Below are 19,263 nucleotides of genomic sequence, written 5' to 3'. Positions count from 1 at the left end.
TCATCTGACCTTTGAGGCTGTGAGAGGGCTCCCTTTGTGAGCAAACCACTATTTCTCTTTCTGTTCAAAGGATAGCAGTGGGTAAATCTCTGCTCTGCTTGTGTGTGATGGCGTTTGTTGATGGAGATCCTAGAAGCATTGGTCCATGGTTCCCGGTGCCCTCTCCCTTGCAGTGAGGGCCCACCTGCACCTCAACAAGCATATCTGCCAAACCTGTGCAACACTAGTAGAGAACAGCCTAGACTTTTGTTTGGAAATCATATAATGTTTAAAGTATAAACAATTTCAAACAAGTCTTTTCTCTGAAATCTACAAAGAATCTGAGCCTGTAACTTAAGTCTGACAATCATTTATTACAAAACAGAATTTACAGAACAAATATTGATAGAGTGGTATGTACAAGGTCAGCCCGTAAAATTCACTATAGTTTAAATTTCTGAACCGAAAGTTCTTGCTGTTTCTTCGCTTTTTTCTGTGCATTCTTGGTATCTTTGATCTGCAGTTTGACTTGATCTTGCAACTGAGAAAAGAATGCTTGAGATGACTTGAGAGCTTTATCCTTTCCAGCATCCTGAACGAAAAAAAACAAACAGATTTAAGATAAATTCACTATAATAATTTCTCTCAAAAGGATAAAATCACGGAATCATCTTTATACAGGATAGTGAGACGTTTAGTGGTCGTTTATAAATTCAGTGATATTTAGCAGATTGGTTTGCATGTTCTCTGCCCCACTATTGGGAGGGAATTAAAATAACAATTGTACAATGTTTCAAACCCCGAGATGATTTCTGCATTGCACCAAACAAATAGCTTTTTGTATCACACGTCATAACTGTATGTTTACAGTTAATTTCTGATGTTGCTGGTGAAAGTTGCATTACTATCTGAAATTTCAACTTAGACATTTTATTCGGAAACATTTGTGCCATGCAACTATTTCTGACTTATGGTGTGGTATGTGCATGTCGCAAATAATTTTTATCAATCTAGCTGCCTTGAGATACTTTACCACCTCAGTGACTTCGATGCCGCTGTGGAACTATGCCACTGTGAGAGGACCAGGAGAGGGAAGAGGCAAACTCAACCCAGTGTGCTAAGGGTTGAGGTACGGCTTGGTCTGCTACTATCCTGGGATTCCAATATGCAGGTCCAGGTAAAAAAACAAATTCACAGCTCTAGCACAATAAATTCATATCTCTGCTTGATTTAAAGCTCTCTATATATGCTAATTTGCAAAAGAGTAACTGTATTACATTTAGGGATTAGTTTTCCTTTGTGGCACCAAACCTGAAGAAAATTTCACCCTGCCAAATTAGTGCATTGATGGCGATGTCTCTCTCTAACAGTCAAACATGCTGGTAAGTAATTTTTTTTGAGTGGGGTGACTACCCACCTCAAGGAATAATCAAAACCTGTGTGAGGGTGAACCTTCAAAATCACTAAATTAACCTGAGTTCAACATTCTGGTAGCTATCGTACAGAGCAGACAGGCTTAACATGGGGCAATTTGTGAAGTATTTATGCAATACCAAAACAGTAGTAAAGTCAAAATGAAAAACAATAATCCCAGGCCAATTTAGAAACAGAGTAAAATGTAATATACAAAATGACAAAAATCCAATAAGAGAACCGGAGATATGATTTTTGAAAGTTTTCAAGTAGGACTAGCTCTAAGAAGCACAAAGTGCAAATGACAGTCAAGGGTCACCGTAGACCTGACATAGGCGCGATATGAGGCTGACCGCGATGTATTACGGATTCCATACAGCAAGCAGGTATGTCCTCATCAAAGATTCTACCACTATAAAAAGGGGAACCCCTGTATGGATAAAGGTAGAGCAGCAGGGGATAAATCACAAATTAACACAAAAGACTCTGCTGTACCTAAATGTTTTGATACCTCGCAATAAAGTCGATTATTGAAAAAGACCACTCTTGCTACACCATGCCATTAAATAAGAACGCAAATCTAATTGTCACATTGATATTTTGTCTTTTCTTTATTTTCAAATTAATTGAAACAAATCATAAATGTGTCCATCATGTGTTAAGAAAAGAGGTTCAAATGATAAGGAAACATCAGAAACCTGCTAAAGCATAATTCCCATGGACAATCTAGGACACAAAATATTCAAACACTTTCTCTTTCATTCAAAACCATTCAACCAAGAACACACATTGAACGAACATACATCCTAAAATCTGCAAAGTCATAATTCAGATGCCCAAAAGTAACTGGCATATCTCGTCCCTAAGAAAACGAAAAATAATAATATGCTGTAGCTAATGGTTTATAGTCGAAGCCTATAGAGCTGACATCAATGTATTGAGATACTAAATAAACATGTAAATTCGAGACGCCGACGCGCGTTTCGGTGTAACACCCCCTTTCCCCGGGGTAACACCACCTTCAGGGCGTGAACTTATTCGCGTCCGATGTCCATGGGACCTGTTGGATGATAAACAGAGTTGACAAACAATCTATTTCATGATTATAATTAAACTAGCTGTATAGCTCTCAGACTCGTAATGGTTGTTTCCATAGTATGTTATTCTTTTTTCTTTCTGAACTTTTATTTTTTGTATGTGTGCAGCTATTTGGTTTAGCCTATCTATCCTATTTTTACCACTCTTGCGCCTTGACCAATGCATATACCCAGTAGGGATTAGAAGTTATCCCTCATTATATTTTTTGCTATACAGCTAGTTTAATTATAATCATGAAATAGATTGTTTGTCAACCAAAACCCCCTCCTTTCTCGTTTTTCCCTCTTCCCCCAAGAGAAATCAGGTCCTCTCTTCTCCTCTACCACTAGTTTACCTCCCTGCCCAATGTTTTCCAGCCACTTTTCTCTTTTTTAGGCACTGTGTTCCTCTGCTGCTATCTTTCCCTACCACGCTAATCATAAAAGAATAACATGGTCTGTTTTTCCCCACTTTTTACATTTTTATTCTGACAATTCCTCATCTTTAAAGAATGTGATGTGTGCGTGTGCCCTGGGAGGAACAGGGAGAACTAGTTAGGCTTTAAGGTAGCAAGTCTGGATGCATTTGACTATCCATTTGGCAATGCAATTCCAGCTCAAGAAATTGGCTCACCTTTGTGGGGGTTACTAACAGCTACCAAGAGCTGCTCTGCCTCATGAATGGATATGATGCTATCAATGTAGTACACAAGTCCTCTTGACGTTTAAAGTGTGTTGGGTTCTCTCAGGCACTGATTCTGGTTGTGGAAAAAACACGGAGTTCCATGGTCTAGTTGAGATAAAAAGGGTACATCACCTTAGGCAGAAACTTTGGATTGGGCCATAATACTAGCCTGTTGTTGCAGATATGGATGTAGGGTTCCTTTATTGAGAGTGCTTGTAGTTCAAAAATACACCGCAGTGCTGTTATAGTAACTAAAATGCAAATCTCCAGCAGAGGTACCAAAGGAGTCAATAATGCATTGGCTCAAAAGGGAGAACCAGGAGTGCTGCGAGGATTATACTGAGATTCCACACAGGGCTGGAGGCATCCTTAGGCAGACCCCCAGGATATTGCGGCATCGATGTGCAAATTTTGTGTCGTAAAAATTGAAATTTAGCGACACAAAAATTAAAATTGTGCGGCATTATTGTGCCACTTTATTTTACCTGTAATCATTCCTTTTCAGCCTTAAATCAATGGAACCTGTTTTAGCAGAGTATTCCACTTTGAAATAGGCATGTTTAAAGTTCTCCAACTCTACAGAAGCACAGCTCCAATCCTAACCTCGTGGGAGGGGGCTGAATTTCTCCCTGGGATGTTCTAGTGCCCATGCATGCACCCCTAACGGGGCACCACTTTCACCACTCCCTGCTTTCAGTCACACAGCTCCCTTCACTCCCTGGGTTTAGTCACACAGCCCCCTTTGCTCTCTGGTTTCAGTCACATAGACCCTTCGCTCCCTGGTTTCAGTCACACAGCCCTCTTCACTCCCTGGGTTTAGCCACATAGCCTCCTTCGCTCTCTGGGTTTAGTCACACAGCCCTCTTCGCTGTCTGGTTTCAGTCACACAGCCCCCTCCCCTCCCTGGTTTCAGTCACACAGACTCCCTTCGCTCCCTCGGAGCAATCATAAAACCCCTCTCGTATCGCGTGCACTGGCTCCATGTCCCCTCCCACACCTGGTCTGGTCTCTTTTCATGGCCTCGAAAGCTTCACTTTACTGGAAATAAAATAGGGTCCTCTTAAAGACACAGAATGAGCCATCAGCTCTTTCTTGGTCTTTGTCCCAGGTGGTGAAGAAGTAAATATATCCATCCATGAAGCTTTTTGAACAACTGTGTCCCGTTTCCATAGAGAGAAAACTGGGGCAACCCACCTGGGTCCTATAGATACAAGAAGACACACAAGGTTTTTTTTGTGAGGGGGAGGGGTCATTGGTTCCAGACTTATCACTATTTAGGAATTAGCCAACTGTGCCAAATGTTCCCGTTAAAATGCATATATTTCAAGTAGTGGTAAATATAAAAGCATAAAGGACATACCAAAGGGACAGATTTCAAGTAGTGGGGAATATAACAAAGCACAACAGACATACCAAATGGACAGACCAAAGCTCTATATTCAAATCATTATCATTGTAAATTTTATAATTATTCAGCAACAGAAAGGTTCATAATAGTGCATAATGTGGCAGTGAAGTGCCCAAGTGAATTTAGTGTGTATAATACAGTGAAAAGATACAGCACAAAAAAAAAATGGAACAGTGGCTGACATAAATTTAGGCAAGGTTCCAGTTGGAGAATTAGTCAAACAGTTCCCCTTAAACAGAACATACAGGGACAGACAGTTGTAGAAACATTATTATCCTAGGAGAAGTTAATCCAAGGAGACAGGACTGACTTGCTGGAAGACATAAAAAACCATGCAGAAACCATAATAAATGGCGTATGGAATCAATAGTGGAGGCACAGAGGGAGTGAAGCCATCACTCTCCTCCTGAAGCCCAATATCTTCAGCACAGTTCAGATGATGACCAGGAAATTTAGTAACATTGCTTTAAAAAGTAACCTATTCTACTAATCTGGTTCTAATGTGCTGCTTTGTTTTTTAGCGCGTTTCATTTTGCAGTATACTTATCACTAATTGGCTTCTGCACATTTTCTAGCATAAATGGTTTATTCCTAGCAGGTCAGAGGTCTAGAATCAATAGCCACGAAGGAACGATTTCAGTTATTTTCATGCCCCTATTCTAGCTCACGGAACCTCTGCCTCTGGAAGCCTCTTCCAAAGGCAAAAGCTTTATCAGCAAGAGGGTGTGAGATTCCCTTCTTGGAGCAATGCCCACTCATTGTTTTCAAGCACCACTTCTTGCATTATAGTTGCAACTCTAACGAAACAGGCTGTTAGTACGGTGAGACCTGATCGTCCTGGCTATGACCTTTCCCTGTGTTCACGAGCTGGGATCTTCCTTTTTCACATTCTTGCAATAATGTGAATGCTCGGACCTCGCGTAGCCTTCACAGAGTTTGCCACTGAAGCACTACTTTAATTTTCTCTCCACTTTCTTTCAACAACATGGAGGAAGCAGGCAGCTACAGCACCATGTACACGTAGTGACGTGTACACGTACAGCCAATAAAATGGCATAATTTTTTGTCTGCCTGCTGAAGGCCGTTTTTAGCGGCCAAAAAGGTACATTTTGCGGTCATTGCGCTAGATGGTTGATTTCGAGATTATTTCGCGCATCACGAAATCCTGGAGGGTCTGCTTAGAGCATAGGTCTTCAAACTGGGGGGCGGGCCCCCCTAGGGTGGCCTCAAGTGATCCCAGGGGGGGCGCCAGGCTCTGGCCAAAAGAATCACTATGCTGATAAGTGCTTTGTTTTCAGCTGAAAAAACTGAGCGGCAGTAAGCCACTCTGTAATGGGCCATCACTAACATATTTTGTTATTTATAACCTCGCTGGGAGAAGGTGTCAAAGGGGAAGGGACTCCAAATATTCTTCAAACCCCACCCTCATTTCTAATAATCACACTGTGGATACTTTTACACGCTATTAATGCCTGCCTGACCAGAATTGGATGTTTGGCAATCATGTATTTGATTGCATTTTTAAAACAATAACAGAACTTTACTGCAATGTTTAAATATGTCTATACATATTTAAACATTACCAATTTAATAGAATTGTTAAATATTTTGAGGGGGGGCCCCGGTGATTTTATTTTCCATTGTGGGTGCGCCGGATTATAAAGTTTGAAGACCACTGGCTTAGAGGGATGTTTCTTTTGAGGCCTTCCATGATATGGAACAGGGGAGAGCGATTTCTATTCTGCATGCAAGTGACTATGGCCGCAGCTTTTAATGGGTCTATTTGCTTTGGCATACAATAATGGACACATCCTTTCCATTTTGCTTCATAGCAAGCTTGAGTAGTTGGCCTGCATGCTTCCTTGAGGATGTTCATGCATTCCTGTGGGAAGTGTAGGCAGGCAGGCACCATATATACTACAACAAAGTAAGGTATAGTGTGCACTGAGTCCGGTGGATCCTCAGAGGTATAGCAGAGGGAAAAGTAGATAATAGCTTACTCTTTTGTGGTAGTGTGGGCGAGCAGTCAGGGGGGTAGGGTTAAGCATTTGTTGTACACACTCAGGCAAGAAATGATGTCAAACACTCAGACTGAATTCAGACCAATTGTTTATATAAAAAGTTGCTATATTGTTATTTTATTTCTAGAACCAAGTTATACTTAGTAGCAGGTAAGTGATACTCCTTATACAATGTTACTGTTAGTAATACACTAAATACTGGATTAGTAGGGACATTCAGATGGAGAAAACGATTTGTAAATTGTTAAAAAATGCTTGTAATTAGTTTTCGATTACTTTCAGAGTACTTGTCTAGTTTGGAATGAAATACACTCCTAATACAGTTTACACTACACACGACATTTGTAAGCAGGTTAACTCTAGTGCAAGTAATAGGTTACTTTTTGTGCAGTACAAGACAGTTCAACGCAAGAAATTTAGAGAAAACGCACCAGTCAATCCTATGTGAAAAACGAAGTGTTATGTTACAGGCGAGGAAAACGTTTTTGGAACTTGAATTTTGGGGGGTAGAACCAAAGTTCAGGTTTGCACTCAAAGGGCACCACCAGTGGCACTAGGGCAGCCGGGTGCAGAGTGCAGGGAGCCAATGGGGCTAGGGGACACCTTGGTTGGGGTCTGCTCATGGGCAGGCCACCCTGTCTCATGTGCCAGGCTCCCAGGGTTAAGATCAGGGCAAAGGGGGTCCCAGGGCGGCACCAAGTCCACACTACCAGCAGTGCAAGGGAAGCCGGGTGCAGGGTGCTTAGGAGGTGTCGGGATCCCAATGCAATTCAATGGAGAATGTCGGTCACGGAAAAGGTCTGCAGGCTGGAGCCAGATGACTCGATGAAGGGAATCAACGCCTGGAGGATGAAGATGAAGAGATTCTGGATACCAGAACCCGTTGGTCGGGCACCTCAGGACTCAGGAGCTGGGGGTTCAGGTGTGTTCTTTTGTGTCTGATTCTTCTCACCGGTTACGGCTGGGGGGACCCTTCAGGTTGAAGCTTCCGGTGTCGAGGAGAAGGTCAGAGGAAGTCGTCCAACACTGATACTCAGGTTAGGATAGCTGGGGGGACCTTGCAAGGGTGTTGGGCCGCTCGGACTAGGGCCGTAGGCATTGGGAGCAGGAACAATTTGGAAAGCCATGACTCTTTGCTACCTGGAGTAGGCCTTACCTGATACTGAACATCGGGTTGACCCTAGGAAAGTTGTATTTGGATAGGGACCAGGTTTGACTTGGTGACGTTGAAGGTAAAGCCTCAGGTGTGCAGGAGGCATATATAGGTCTGTGTATGGGCAAAGCTTGTTTTAGCTCTTGATTTGCCAATCGTCAGAATAGGGGTTTAGGTGAATTTGGCCTCGTTTTAGATGTGCTGCGACCACCGCTCTGTATTTGGTGAAGACCCTTGGGGTGGTGATTGCACTGAAAGGCAAGGCTATGACTTGATAAAGACGAATACTAACCACGAAGCGCAGGTAGAAGAGATTAGCAGGGTGGATGGGGATATGGAACTATGCATCCTTTAGATTCATTGCTGTCATGTAGTTGCCCTGCTGTAGCAGAGGTGTTCCGTTCTGAAGGCATTACATGTGAAGATGTTCCCACAGGATATATAGGTTGAGGGGCTGTAGATCGAGAATTGGTTTGAGGGGTTCGTCCTTCTTGGGGATAAGAAAGTCAAAGGAGTAAACCACCTTCCCTTGGTGTTGTAACGAAACAGGTTTGATGGCTCCTTTCTGCAAGAGGGCTCGTACCTCTTCCCTTAGAAGGCATTTGTGATACCTGTGGAGGTATGAGGTGGTATACTGGGAGGATACCGATGAAGCTGGAGGCTGTAACCATGTTGGGCCACAGTAGGAACCCATTTGTCTGAAGTGATTTGCTGCCAGCTTAACAGGAAATCCTGGAGTCTCTACCTGGAAGTTATTGTGTGGTTGGTGGTAGTTGGAGGGAGTCAGTGCTTTGAGGTGGTGGAGGCCCCCTTTCTGGAACCTCCCTTGCCTCTCGTACAATTGTTGTTTCCCCTATACCAGACTCTTGCTTAGCTTGTAGGAAGAGACGTTTGAGGCAGGAGCCCCCGATAGAGTAAGCTCTGTTCTGCGGAGAGTCTTGACCGGATTACCTTTATTAATTCTTAAATAGATTGTTTTAAATACCTTTTTCCTTTAATATATTTTTTATGTCGGTGATGTTTGAGAGTCTATTACAGACATTTTGCAGATAAATATGTGTGTTACGTGTTTAAAAATGTTTCAATCATATAAAAACAGGAACTTGCATATGAGAAATGGAATATGCTACTTACCAGTATGCATCTGTTCTTGGCATGTAGAGCTGCAGATCTACACACTTTTGCATAGATCGCCATCTGGTGTTGGGCCCGGATGTTTGCAGTTTGTTTTTCCTCTTGGAAAGTCTTTGGAAGTCACGAGGTCGGTGACTCCTCCCATGGATCGTGTTGCGCATGGGCTTCGGCTCCATCCTCAGATTGTTTTTTGCCAACAGGGAAAGATGGAGCGTAGTGATAACAGTGAAGAAACCCATGTGTGTTGTTTCTAAATAAGATAGACTGGAACAGATACAGGTAGCCGGGTGGGCGTGTGTAGATCTGCAGCTCTACATGCCAAGAACAGATGCATACTGGTAAGTAGCATATTCAGTTCGAGGCATATGACCTGCAGATTACACACTTTTGCATAGACTATATAGCAGTTCCCAACCTTAGCGGTGACCACCAGTATCTGTTGCAGTGGTTTGAAAGGAATATGCTACTTACCAGTATGCATCTGTTCTTGGCATGTAGAGCTGCAGAGCCACACACTAAGGATAAGATCGCCATCTGGTGTTGGGCTCGGATGAGTGCAGGTTGTTGTTGTCTTCGGAAGAAGTCTTTGGTCACGAGATTGGTGACTCCTCCCCTGGACAACAGTGCGCATGGGCATCCACTCCATCCTCAGATTGTTTTTCGCCATGATGGGAAATGATGGAGTGTGTAAGAAGTAAAGAGAAAGGATGTCCATGTGTAGTGTCTAAGTAAGACAATGCTGGAACAGATACAGGTCCCGGGGAGGCGGGTGGGCGTGTGTGGCTCTGCAGCTCTACAGGCCAAGAACAGATGCATACTGGTAAGTAGCATATTCCGTTCGAGGCATATGAGCTGCAGATCACACACTAAGGATAGACTATATAGCAGTGTCTCCCCTAGCGGTGGCCACCTGTATCAGTTGCAGCAGTTTGGAATAGAGTTTTTAGGACAGCTTGGCCTACTGAAGCTTGTTGTTTGGATTGCACATCAACACAGTAATGCTTAGTGAAGGTGTGTGTAGTAGACCATGTTGCTGCTTTGCAAATGTCTTCTAAGGGAATGTTCCCTAAGAATGCCATAGAGGCCCCTATTTTACGCGTGGAGTGCGCCCTAGGGGGAACGGTAAGAGTACGTTTAGCTTTTTGGTAACATATTTGGATACATTTGACTATCCATCTGGCGATACCCGATTTGGAAATAGGGTTGTCTTTGTGTGGTGGAGCAAAAGCAACAAATAGTTGCTTGGTTTTCCGAAAAGGTTTTGTTCTGTCGATGTAATAGAGCAAGGCTCTTTTAACGTCTAAGGTATGAAGTGCCCTCTCGGCTACTGAGTCTGGATTAGGGAAGAAGACTGGCAGTTCCACTGACTGGTTTAGATGGAAAGGGGAAATGACTTTAGGGAGGAATTTTGGATTCGTCCTAAGAACCACTTTGTTTCGATGTAGTTGTAGGAAGGGTTCTTCGAGAGTTAAGGCTTGTATCTCACTTACTCTTCGCAGGGATGTGATTGCGATGAGGAAAGCCACTTTCCATGTTAGGAACTGCAGTTCGCATTTGTGCATTGGTTCAAATGGGGGACCCATGAGCCTTGTTAGAACAATATTAAGGTTCCACACCGGGGAAGGTGGTAACCGTGGAGGAATGATTCTTTTAAGACCCTCCATAAATGCTTTAATGGCTGGTACCTTGAAGAGGGACAGGTGTTGTCTGTTTTGCAAATAGGCAGCTAATGCCGCTAGATGTAGACGTATAGAGGAATACGCTAAATTGCATCTTTGCAAGTGTAATAAATAGCAAATGATGTTTTGGATGGAAGCATCCAGTGGTTGTATGTCATTGTTAGCGCAGTAAATGGCAAATCGTTTCCATTTTGCAGCATAGCATGTCCTAATAGTAGGTCTCCTGGCTTCTTTAATGATATTCATACAGTCTGGAGGAAGGTTGAGGTACCCGAACTCTAAGACTTCAGGAGCCAGATTGCCAAGTTCAGTGTTTGAGGATCTGGGTGTCTGATTTCTCCATGGTTCTGGGTTAAGAGATCCGGGGAGATATGCAGTTTTTGATGTGGAACTAGTGATAGTTCCAAAAGTGTGGTGAACCAGGGTTGACGTGCCCAAGTGGGAGCCACTAGGATGAGAGTCAGCGACTGTTGTTTCAGTTTGCGTACCACAAATGGAATGAGAGGGAGAGGCGGAAAAGCGTACGCAAATCTGCCTGACCAGTTCATCCATATTGCATTGCCCTTTGACCGCGGGTGTGGGAACCTGGCGGCGAAGGTTGGGCATTTTGCGTTTTCTGGTGTGGCGAACAGGTCTATGTCTGGTTGTCCCCACTTTTGGAAGAATGGGAGTAAGACCTTGGGGTGTAGTTCCCATTCGTGTATCTGTTGTGTGTGGCGACTTAAGAGGTCTGCCACCTGGTTCTGAACCCCAGGGAGGTGTTCTGCTAGCAGGTAGATGTTCCGGGGAATTGCCCATCTCCAAATTTGTTGCGCCAGTTGGGACAGTTGCAGAGAATGTGTCCCTCCTTGTTTCTGTATGTAATACATTGTGGTCATGTTGTCCGTGCGGATGAGGACAGTTTTGTTCTGGAGATGCACCTGGAAGGATTTCAGTGCTAGGAACACCGCTAGAACTTCTAGGTGATTGATGTGGAACTGTTTTTGTTGAATGGTCCACCGTCCCTGAGTGGTGTGCTGAAGGAGGTGGGCTCCCCACCCTGTGAGAGATGCGTCGGTGGTCAGCACAACTTGTGGAAGGGGCTCCAAGAATGGCCGCCCTTTGGACAGGTTGATGGTGTTCCACCACTTCAGTGAGCGGCTGTCCACCAACACCAGATCGGTAAGTTGTCTGTGGGCCTGATTCCACTGTTGTGCTAGACATTCCTGTAAGGGACGCATTTGAAGGCGTGCGTAGGGTACTATGGAGATACACGACGCCATCATGCCTAAGAGTTGCATGAACACTCTTGCAGGAAGAGAGTGTTGTGTTTGAAATGTTTCTATCAGACTTTGTATGTTGGCTATCCTGGCTATGCTGGGATAAGCTACGGCTTTGGCTGTGTCTATGGTGGCTCCCAGGTATTGCTGTACTTGGGAGGGTTGTAGTTGAGATTTGGGATAGTTGATGGTAAATCCCAAGTTGTGCAGGGTATGAATAGTGCGGTGGGTGTGGTGAACGCATTTGTCTAGAGTATTGGCTTTGATGAGCCAGTCGTCCAGGTAGGGGAAGACGTGAATTTGTTGTCTCCTGAGATATGCTGCCACAACTGCCAAGCACTTTGTGAACACCCTTGGTGCAGTTGTTACTCCGAATGGGTGAACTGTAAACTGATAGTGTTGACCGTCTACCACGAATCGTAGGTACTTCCTGTGAGCGAGATGCATAGGGATGTGAAAATATGCGTCCTTGAGGTCTAATGTGGCAAGGAAGTCTCCTTGTTGAAGTAATGGAAGGACCTGTTGGAGAGTGATCATGTGGAAATGATCTGAGTGTATGTACTGGTTCAGTAGTCTGAGGTCTAGTATGGGTCTCGAGGTTTTGTCCTTTTTGGGAATGAGGAAGTATAGAGAATATACTCCTGTGCCCGGATGTTGTAGTGGAACAGGTTCTATTGCGTTTTTCTGTAGCAAAGACTGTATTTCCTGTTTGAGGAGCGTGAGGTGGTGAGACTGGATAATTTGTCTTACCCACCTGTCTGTAGTGATGGTATTCCAGACAGGTAGGAACTGTTGAAGTCTGCCCCCGACTGGAGTGGAATGGTCTGGGGGGAGTGGTTGCAAGTCACTGTTTGGTGGCTGTAGAGGAACGGGTGTTGTTGTTGCTGCCCCGTCCCCGGCATTTATTATTGTTTCCCCGATATCCTCCTCTAAAATATCCTTTGTTAGGGGATGTTTGACCTGATGTTTTGAATGTGGAAGAGTTGTCTGTTCCCACATTTTTGGAAGCTCCTCTATAAAAGGAGCGACGAAAGGAGCCTCGGGGTTGAGTGGACTGCAATGCTCCCATAGATTTTGCAGTTTCATTATCTTTTTTCATCTTTTCTAGGGCAGTGTCCACTGCCGGTCCGAATAGTTGCTCCTGATTAAAGGGTTGAGCAAGAATGGAGGTTTGTACTTCCGGCGTGAAGCCGGAGATGCGCAGCCATGCGTGGCTTCTAAGCAATACGCTTGTGTTGACTGCCCTAGAGGCGGTGTCCGCTGCGTCTAATGCACATTTAATGGAGGCATTGGATATTAGTTTGCCTTCTTGTATGAGGTCAGTGGCCTGTGTTTTGAAAGGTTCAGGCAGGTGTTGCAAGAGATCCTCCAGTTGATCATAATGGGCTCTATCATAACGAGCCAGCAGGGCTTGTGTATTTGCGATACGCCAGTGGTTAGCCGCTTGAGCGGCAACCATTTTGCCGGAAGCCTCCAGGAGTTTAGACTCCTTGTCTGGGGGCGGCGTATCTCCGGTTGTTTGGGAGTTGGCCCTATTTCTGGCATTAGAGACGACTAATGAGTCTAGGGGGAGTTGCGCCTTGATGTACGCAGGATCTTGTGGCCCTGGTCTGTATTTTTTCTCTATTCGGTGGTTGAGAACCCTGGCCCTGACAGGGTCTTTAAAGACCTCAGTGGCATGCTTTATCACTCCCTTAATCATGGGTAGAATGTGAACTGTTTTCTGTGACTGCTCAAAAGTGTCAAGTAGAAAATCCTCCTCAGGAGTGTCGGTGTGCATGGTGACACCATGAAATGACGCTGCTCTGTTAATAAGCTGACCGAACCCTAAATGGTCATCAGGAGGGGAGAGTTTTGAGGGGTATGGAGCGGGGTCAGGCACGTCAGGCATAGGGTAAGTCCAGTCATCTACTGGTGCTGTGTCTGGGAGTGTAAAGGGATCAGTGGGATAGGTGAAGAAATCTGGGTCTCCCACTCCCCCAAAATCATCATCATCCTGTGGAGGTGGTGTATGAGAAGGAGATGGTAGAGGTGCAGGCGGTGGGGGTGGGGGGGATGGAATAGGGGGTAATGTAGGAGAGGAAGGACGTAAGGGTGAAGTGGCACAGTCCTTCTTCTTTGGAGGTGCTGGAGGAGGTGAGTCCAGCTTCCTTTTCTTGTAGGGCACCGCTGTGACATGTCCAGTTTTTGGATTTATGTAAATCCGTTGTTGCTTAGGATCAGGTCGAAAGAGTTCCTCAGTGTCCGAAGGCGGCTGTGGCGCCGACTTTTTCGTGTCTTTCTGGACTTGTTTGGGCACCGAAGATGGTTTTGGTGCCGAAGAACTTTTCGGTTCCGGTGGTTTTTTCGGTGCCGAGGAACCTTTCGGTGCCGACGAGGTTTTCGGTGCCGACCAGCCTTTCGGTGCCGACCAGCCTTTTGGTGTCGGTGGAGATTTCGGTGCCGAAGAACGTTTCGGTGCCGGTGGAGATGCCGGGACCGAGTGACGTTTCGGGTCCGATGGAGTTTTCGGTCCCGAAGCCGGCTCTGGTGCCGAAGGCACAATGATGTGAGGTTTGCTCGAGCCTGAGCCACCTGCAGGCTTACTTTTCTTCGGAGCCGGACCAGAGGGCGGGGCTTCAGAAGATGTTTTTGGATCGCGACTGGGCCCAGTTGGCAGAGTCTTGACCAATGTCTTTTTGGGTGGTGTTGGGGTAGGGGGGCTGGTACTCACAGGCTGCCCCGGATCTGAATCGTCGTCCTCGGACACGATTTGGAGATCTTCGGAGTCATCGTCAGGGGCGTCCTGTGCAAAGATGTCTTCTGGTTCCGGAACCGGCTTGGCCATGATATGGCGTCGAGCTCTCCGGTCCCGGATGGATTTCTTCGAACGGAATGCGGCGCAGGCTGGACAGCTGGATTCGTTGTGGTCTGGTGAAAGGCACAAATTACAGACCTCGTGGTGATCGCTATGAGGGAACTTTGCTCCACATTGGGGGCATTTTTTAAAAGGTGTCCTTTCCATCAGCCGCGTCCGGAGTCGGTCCGAGATCGAGTTCGACGTCGAGTATTCAAGTTTTGTAGTGATTGTAATAAGTTTTCTGCTGGAGCGGAAAAAAGTTCATCCAAACCCAATGGCGGAAAAAAACAATCTGAGGATGGAGTGGATGCCCATGCGCACTGTTGTCCAGGGGAGGAGTCACCAATCTCGTGACCAAAGACTTCTTCCGAAGACAACAACAACCTGCAATCATCCGAGCCCAACACCAGATGGCGATCTTATCCTTGGTGTGTGATCTGCAGCTCATATGCCTCGAACTAGTGTTTTTAGTACAGCCTGGCTCACACTAGCTTGTTGCTTGGTTTGCACATCTACACAGTAATGTTTAGTGAAAGTGTGCGGTGTTGACCATGTAGCTGCTTTGCAGATATCATCCAATGGGATATTCCCTAGAAAAGCAATAGAAGCCCCTATCTTTCGTGTAGAGTGGGCTTTAGGGGGAACAGATAGCATTCGTTTTGCTTTGTGGTAGCAAATCTGTATGCATTTTACAATCCACCTAGCTATCCCTGATTTTGAGATGGGGTTGCCCTTGTGTGGTGGAGAGAAAGAGACAAACAGTTCTTTGGTCTTTCTGAAAGGTTGTGTTCTCTGGATATAGTAAAGTAAGGCCCGTTTAATATCTAGCGTGTGTAGAGCCCTTTCTGCAACAGTTTGAGGTTGCGAGAAAAATACCGGTAATTCTACAGATTGGTTTAGATGGAAGGGGGAAGTGACTTTGGGTAGGAATTTTGGGTTGGTACGGAGGACAACCTTGTTCTGGTGCATTTGGAGAAAAGGTTCTTGTATAGTAAGTGCTTGTATCTCACTGACCCTTCTAAGGGAAGTGATGGCTACAAGAAAAGCTGTTTTCCATGTGAGAAATTGCAGTTCGCATTTATGCAAAGGTTCGAAGGGCGGTCCCATTAGCCTTGAGAGAACTATATTTAAGTTCCACACAGGTGAGAGTGGTACTCTGGGGGAATTATTCGTTTGAGACCTTCCATGAAGGCTTTAATGGCAGGCACTCTGAAAAGTGATAGGTGCTGTCTGTTCTGTAGGTAAGCGGCAATTGCTGCGAGGTGTAGCCGAATGGATGCATATGCTAGGTTACACCTTTGTAGATGGAGCAAGTAGCATATGATGTGCTGTATAGATACGTCTAGAGGGTTGATTGTGTTGTTATGGCAATAAACAACAAATCATTTCCACTTTTCAGCGTAGCAGGCTCTAGTGGTAGGGCGTCTAGCTTCTCTGATGACGTTCATACAGTCAGGGGGAAGGTTAAGGTATCCGAATTCTAGGATCTCAGGAGCCAGATCGCAAGGTTGAGCGAGCTAGGTCCGGGTGTCTGATCTCTCCATGGTTCTGGGTTAGGAGGCATGGTGAGAGGTGTAGCTTTTGGTGTGGTACTACCGAGAGTTTCAGCAGCGTGGTGTACCACGGTTGTCTGGCCCACGTTGGAGCTACTAGGATCAGTGTGAGGGAGTGCTGTTGTAGCTTTCGCACCACTAATGGAATTAGTGGGAGAGGTGGAAAGGCGTACGCAAATTTGCCTGACCAGTTCATCCATATCGCATTGCCTTTGGACAATGGGTGTGGGTATCTGGAGGCGAAGCTTGGGCATTTTTTGTTTTCGTGGGTGGCGAAGAGGTCTATCTGTGGATGCCCCCACATCTGAAAGAACGGGTGAAGTTCCCACTCGTGGATCTGCTGCGTCTGTCTGCTGAGCAGATCTGCCATGGTGTTTTGGACTACTGGGACATGTTGGGCTAGGAGAAAGATTTTGTGTGGAATTGCCCATCTCCATATGCTCTGTGCTAGTTGAGAGAGCTGTGGAGAGTGTGTGCCGCCTTGTTTTTGAATGTAGTACATGGCCGTCATGTTGTCTGTGCGAATAAGGACTGCCTTGCCTAAAATCTGTGTCTGAATGGATTTTAGGGCTAGAAAGATTGCCAGTAACTCCAGATGCTTGATATGGAGTAACTTTTGTTGCGGCGTCCATGTGCCCTGCACTGTGAGGTGTAATAGATGAGCTCCCCAGCCGGAGAGCAATGCGTCTGTTAGGATTATTTGTGGAACCGGGTCCAGGAACGGTCGACCTCTGGAAAGATTTGTGGTGTTCCACCACTGCAGAGAGTGATGGGTGCGACCGTCTACCAACACCAGATCTGTCAGTTGCCCCTGGGCCTGGTTCCATTGGCGCGCTAAGCACTCTTGGAGTGGATGCATCTGGAGTCTTGCATGAGGCACTATGAAAATGCAAGAGGCCATCATCCCTATCAGTTGCATAAACACTCTTGCTGGGAGAGAGTGTTGAGGAATCAATCTTTGACGCAAAGCCTGAATGCTTGCAATCCTGGCAGGATTGGGGTAGGCTATGGCTTTTGAGGTGTCTATGGTGGTACCGAGGTATTGCTTTGTGTGGGATGGTATTAGCTGGGACTTTTGGTGGTTCACCGTGAAGCCTAGCTGGTGAAGTAGTTGGATTGTAGTGGCGGTGTGATGTACACATTGGTTGTAGGACGTGGCTTTTATTAGCCAGTCGTCTAAATATGGGAAGACGTGAATGTGCTGTCTTCTGAGGTGTGCCGCCACTACCGCTAGGCACTTGGTGAATACCCTTGGCGCTGTTGTGACCCCGAATGGGAGCACCGTGAACTGGTAGTGTTGCCCGTCCACTACAAATCTGAGGTACTTTCTGTGAGCATGGTGTACCGGAATGTGAAAGTATGCGTCTTTCAAGTCCAGTGTGGTGAGAAAGTCGTTCTGGGAGAGGAGCGGAAGTACCTGCTGAAGTGTTACCATGTGAAAATGGTCCGAATGTATGTATGTGTTTAGAGGCCGGAGATCTAGACTAGGTCGTAGAGTCTCGTCTCTTTTTGGTATCAGAAAATATAGGGAGTAGACCCCTAAATTTTGCTGATTGGCGGGGACTTGTTCTATTGCATGTTTTTATAGGAGGGAGAATACCTCCTGTTTTAGTAATGTGGAATGTTCTTGTGACATTGGGCGTTGCCTGGGTGGAATGTTTGGGGGGGTAGATGTCAATTCTAGGCAGTACCCTGAACGAATAATTTGGGTCACCCATCTGTCTGAGGTGATGGTCTCCCAGACCTGAAGGAAATTTTGAAGCCTGCCCCCGACCGGAGTGGGATGGTCTGGAGAGGGGGAGGGGGAGAGGGGAAGTCATTGGGTAGGCGGTGTGGCAGAGCGGGCGGTATTTGTTTTGCCACTGCCTTTATTGTTATTGCCCCTATAGCCGCCTCTTTGATAACCCCTTGTGAAGGTGGATTGAGCAGGGGATTTGTAGGAAGTGGACGCGCTATTTGAGGAGTAGCCTCTAGCCGTACCCCGAAAGGAAGAGCGGCGAAAGGAGCGCCTAGGAGGGTGTGACTGCAGGGCTCCCGTAGATTTCGCCGTATCCGTGTCCTTCTTCATTTTCTCGAGGTCCTCATCTACCTTTGGGCCGAATAGATGTTCTTGGTCAAAGGGATGATTTAGGATGGAGGCCTGTACCTCAGGTTTAAAGCCTGAAACTCTCAGCCAAGCATGGCGACGGAGGAGGACGCTAGTGTTAATGGCCCTGGAGGCTGTGTCTCCTGCGTCTAAGGCACAGCGTATAGAGGTGTTAGTTATAGTCTTACCCTCTTGAATTAATTCATTGGCACTATTTTTGTATTTATCTGGGAGATGGTGCATGATGGTTTCTAATTCATCATAATGCGCTCTATCGTATCTGGCCAATAGCACTTGAGTGTTGGCGATACGCCATATATTGGCTGCCTGTGACGCAGTGCGCTTTCCTGACGCATCCAGTAGCTTTGACTCTGTCAGGTGGTGGTGCTTTGCCTGACGCCTGGGAGTTTGACCTCTTCCGTGCAGTGGAAACCACTAGGGAATCTAGTGGCGCTGGCCCTTTGATATAGGCAAGATCTGTGGGGGCAGCTTTGTACTTTTTCTCTATGCGTGGGTTAATGACCCTAGCCCTGACTGGGTCTTTAAAAACCTCTGGTGCATGTTTTATTACCCCCTTGAGCATAGGTAGTATGGAGGTAGACCTATGTGCGGTATCAAAGGTGTCGAGGAGGAAATCCTCCTCTGCCGGGTCAGTGTGTAGCTCTACCACGTGATAATGTGCCGCCCTCTGAAGTAGGTGGTGAAAACCTAATGAGTCTTCCGGTGGAGATGGCCTGGACGGGTAAATGTCATCTTGTGGGACGTCTGGAATGTCTGGATTATTATAGTTGTCCCATGGGTCTGGGGATCCTGTAGGGGTGGGATCTTGTGGCACATCCCCTGGATCGTAATATGGGTTCCCTGATCATCATCGTCTGGAGACGGGGTCGGGGAGCGATGAGGTGGGGGTGGAGAAGGCGCAGGGGGCGGAGGTGGAGAGGGTGGAGGAGGTGGGGAAGGCATTCTGAAAGGGGAGGT

General features: G+C 46.0%; 1 protein-coding gene across 1 annotated transcript in view; it reads right to left on the bottom strand.

Annotated features, from left to right (window-relative positions):
- Positions 1-333: 333 nt before the first annotated feature.
- MPHOSPH10 (M-phase phosphoprotein 10) overlaps positions 334-19,263 on the bottom strand; it is a 169,686-nt gene continuing 150,756 nt past the window's right edge. Inside the window, exon 11 of the mRNA XM_085644088.1 lies at positions 334-571. Coding sequence (XP_085500214.1) covers positions 422-571 — 150 coding nt within the window. The 3' untranslated portion in view covers positions 334-421. The remainder of the gene's footprint in view (positions 572-19,263) is intronic.

This window comes from Triturus cristatus, chromosome 3_1, assembly GCF_964204655.1.
Source record: "Triturus cristatus chromosome 3_1, aTriCri1.1, whole genome shotgun sequence".
In the NCBI taxonomy this organism is placed as follows: Eukaryota; Metazoa; Chordata; class Amphibia; order Caudata; family Salamandridae; genus Triturus; species Triturus cristatus.
The sequence above is the reverse complement of the archived record's forward strand: the minus strand, read 5'-3'. Positions and strand labels throughout refer to the sequence as shown.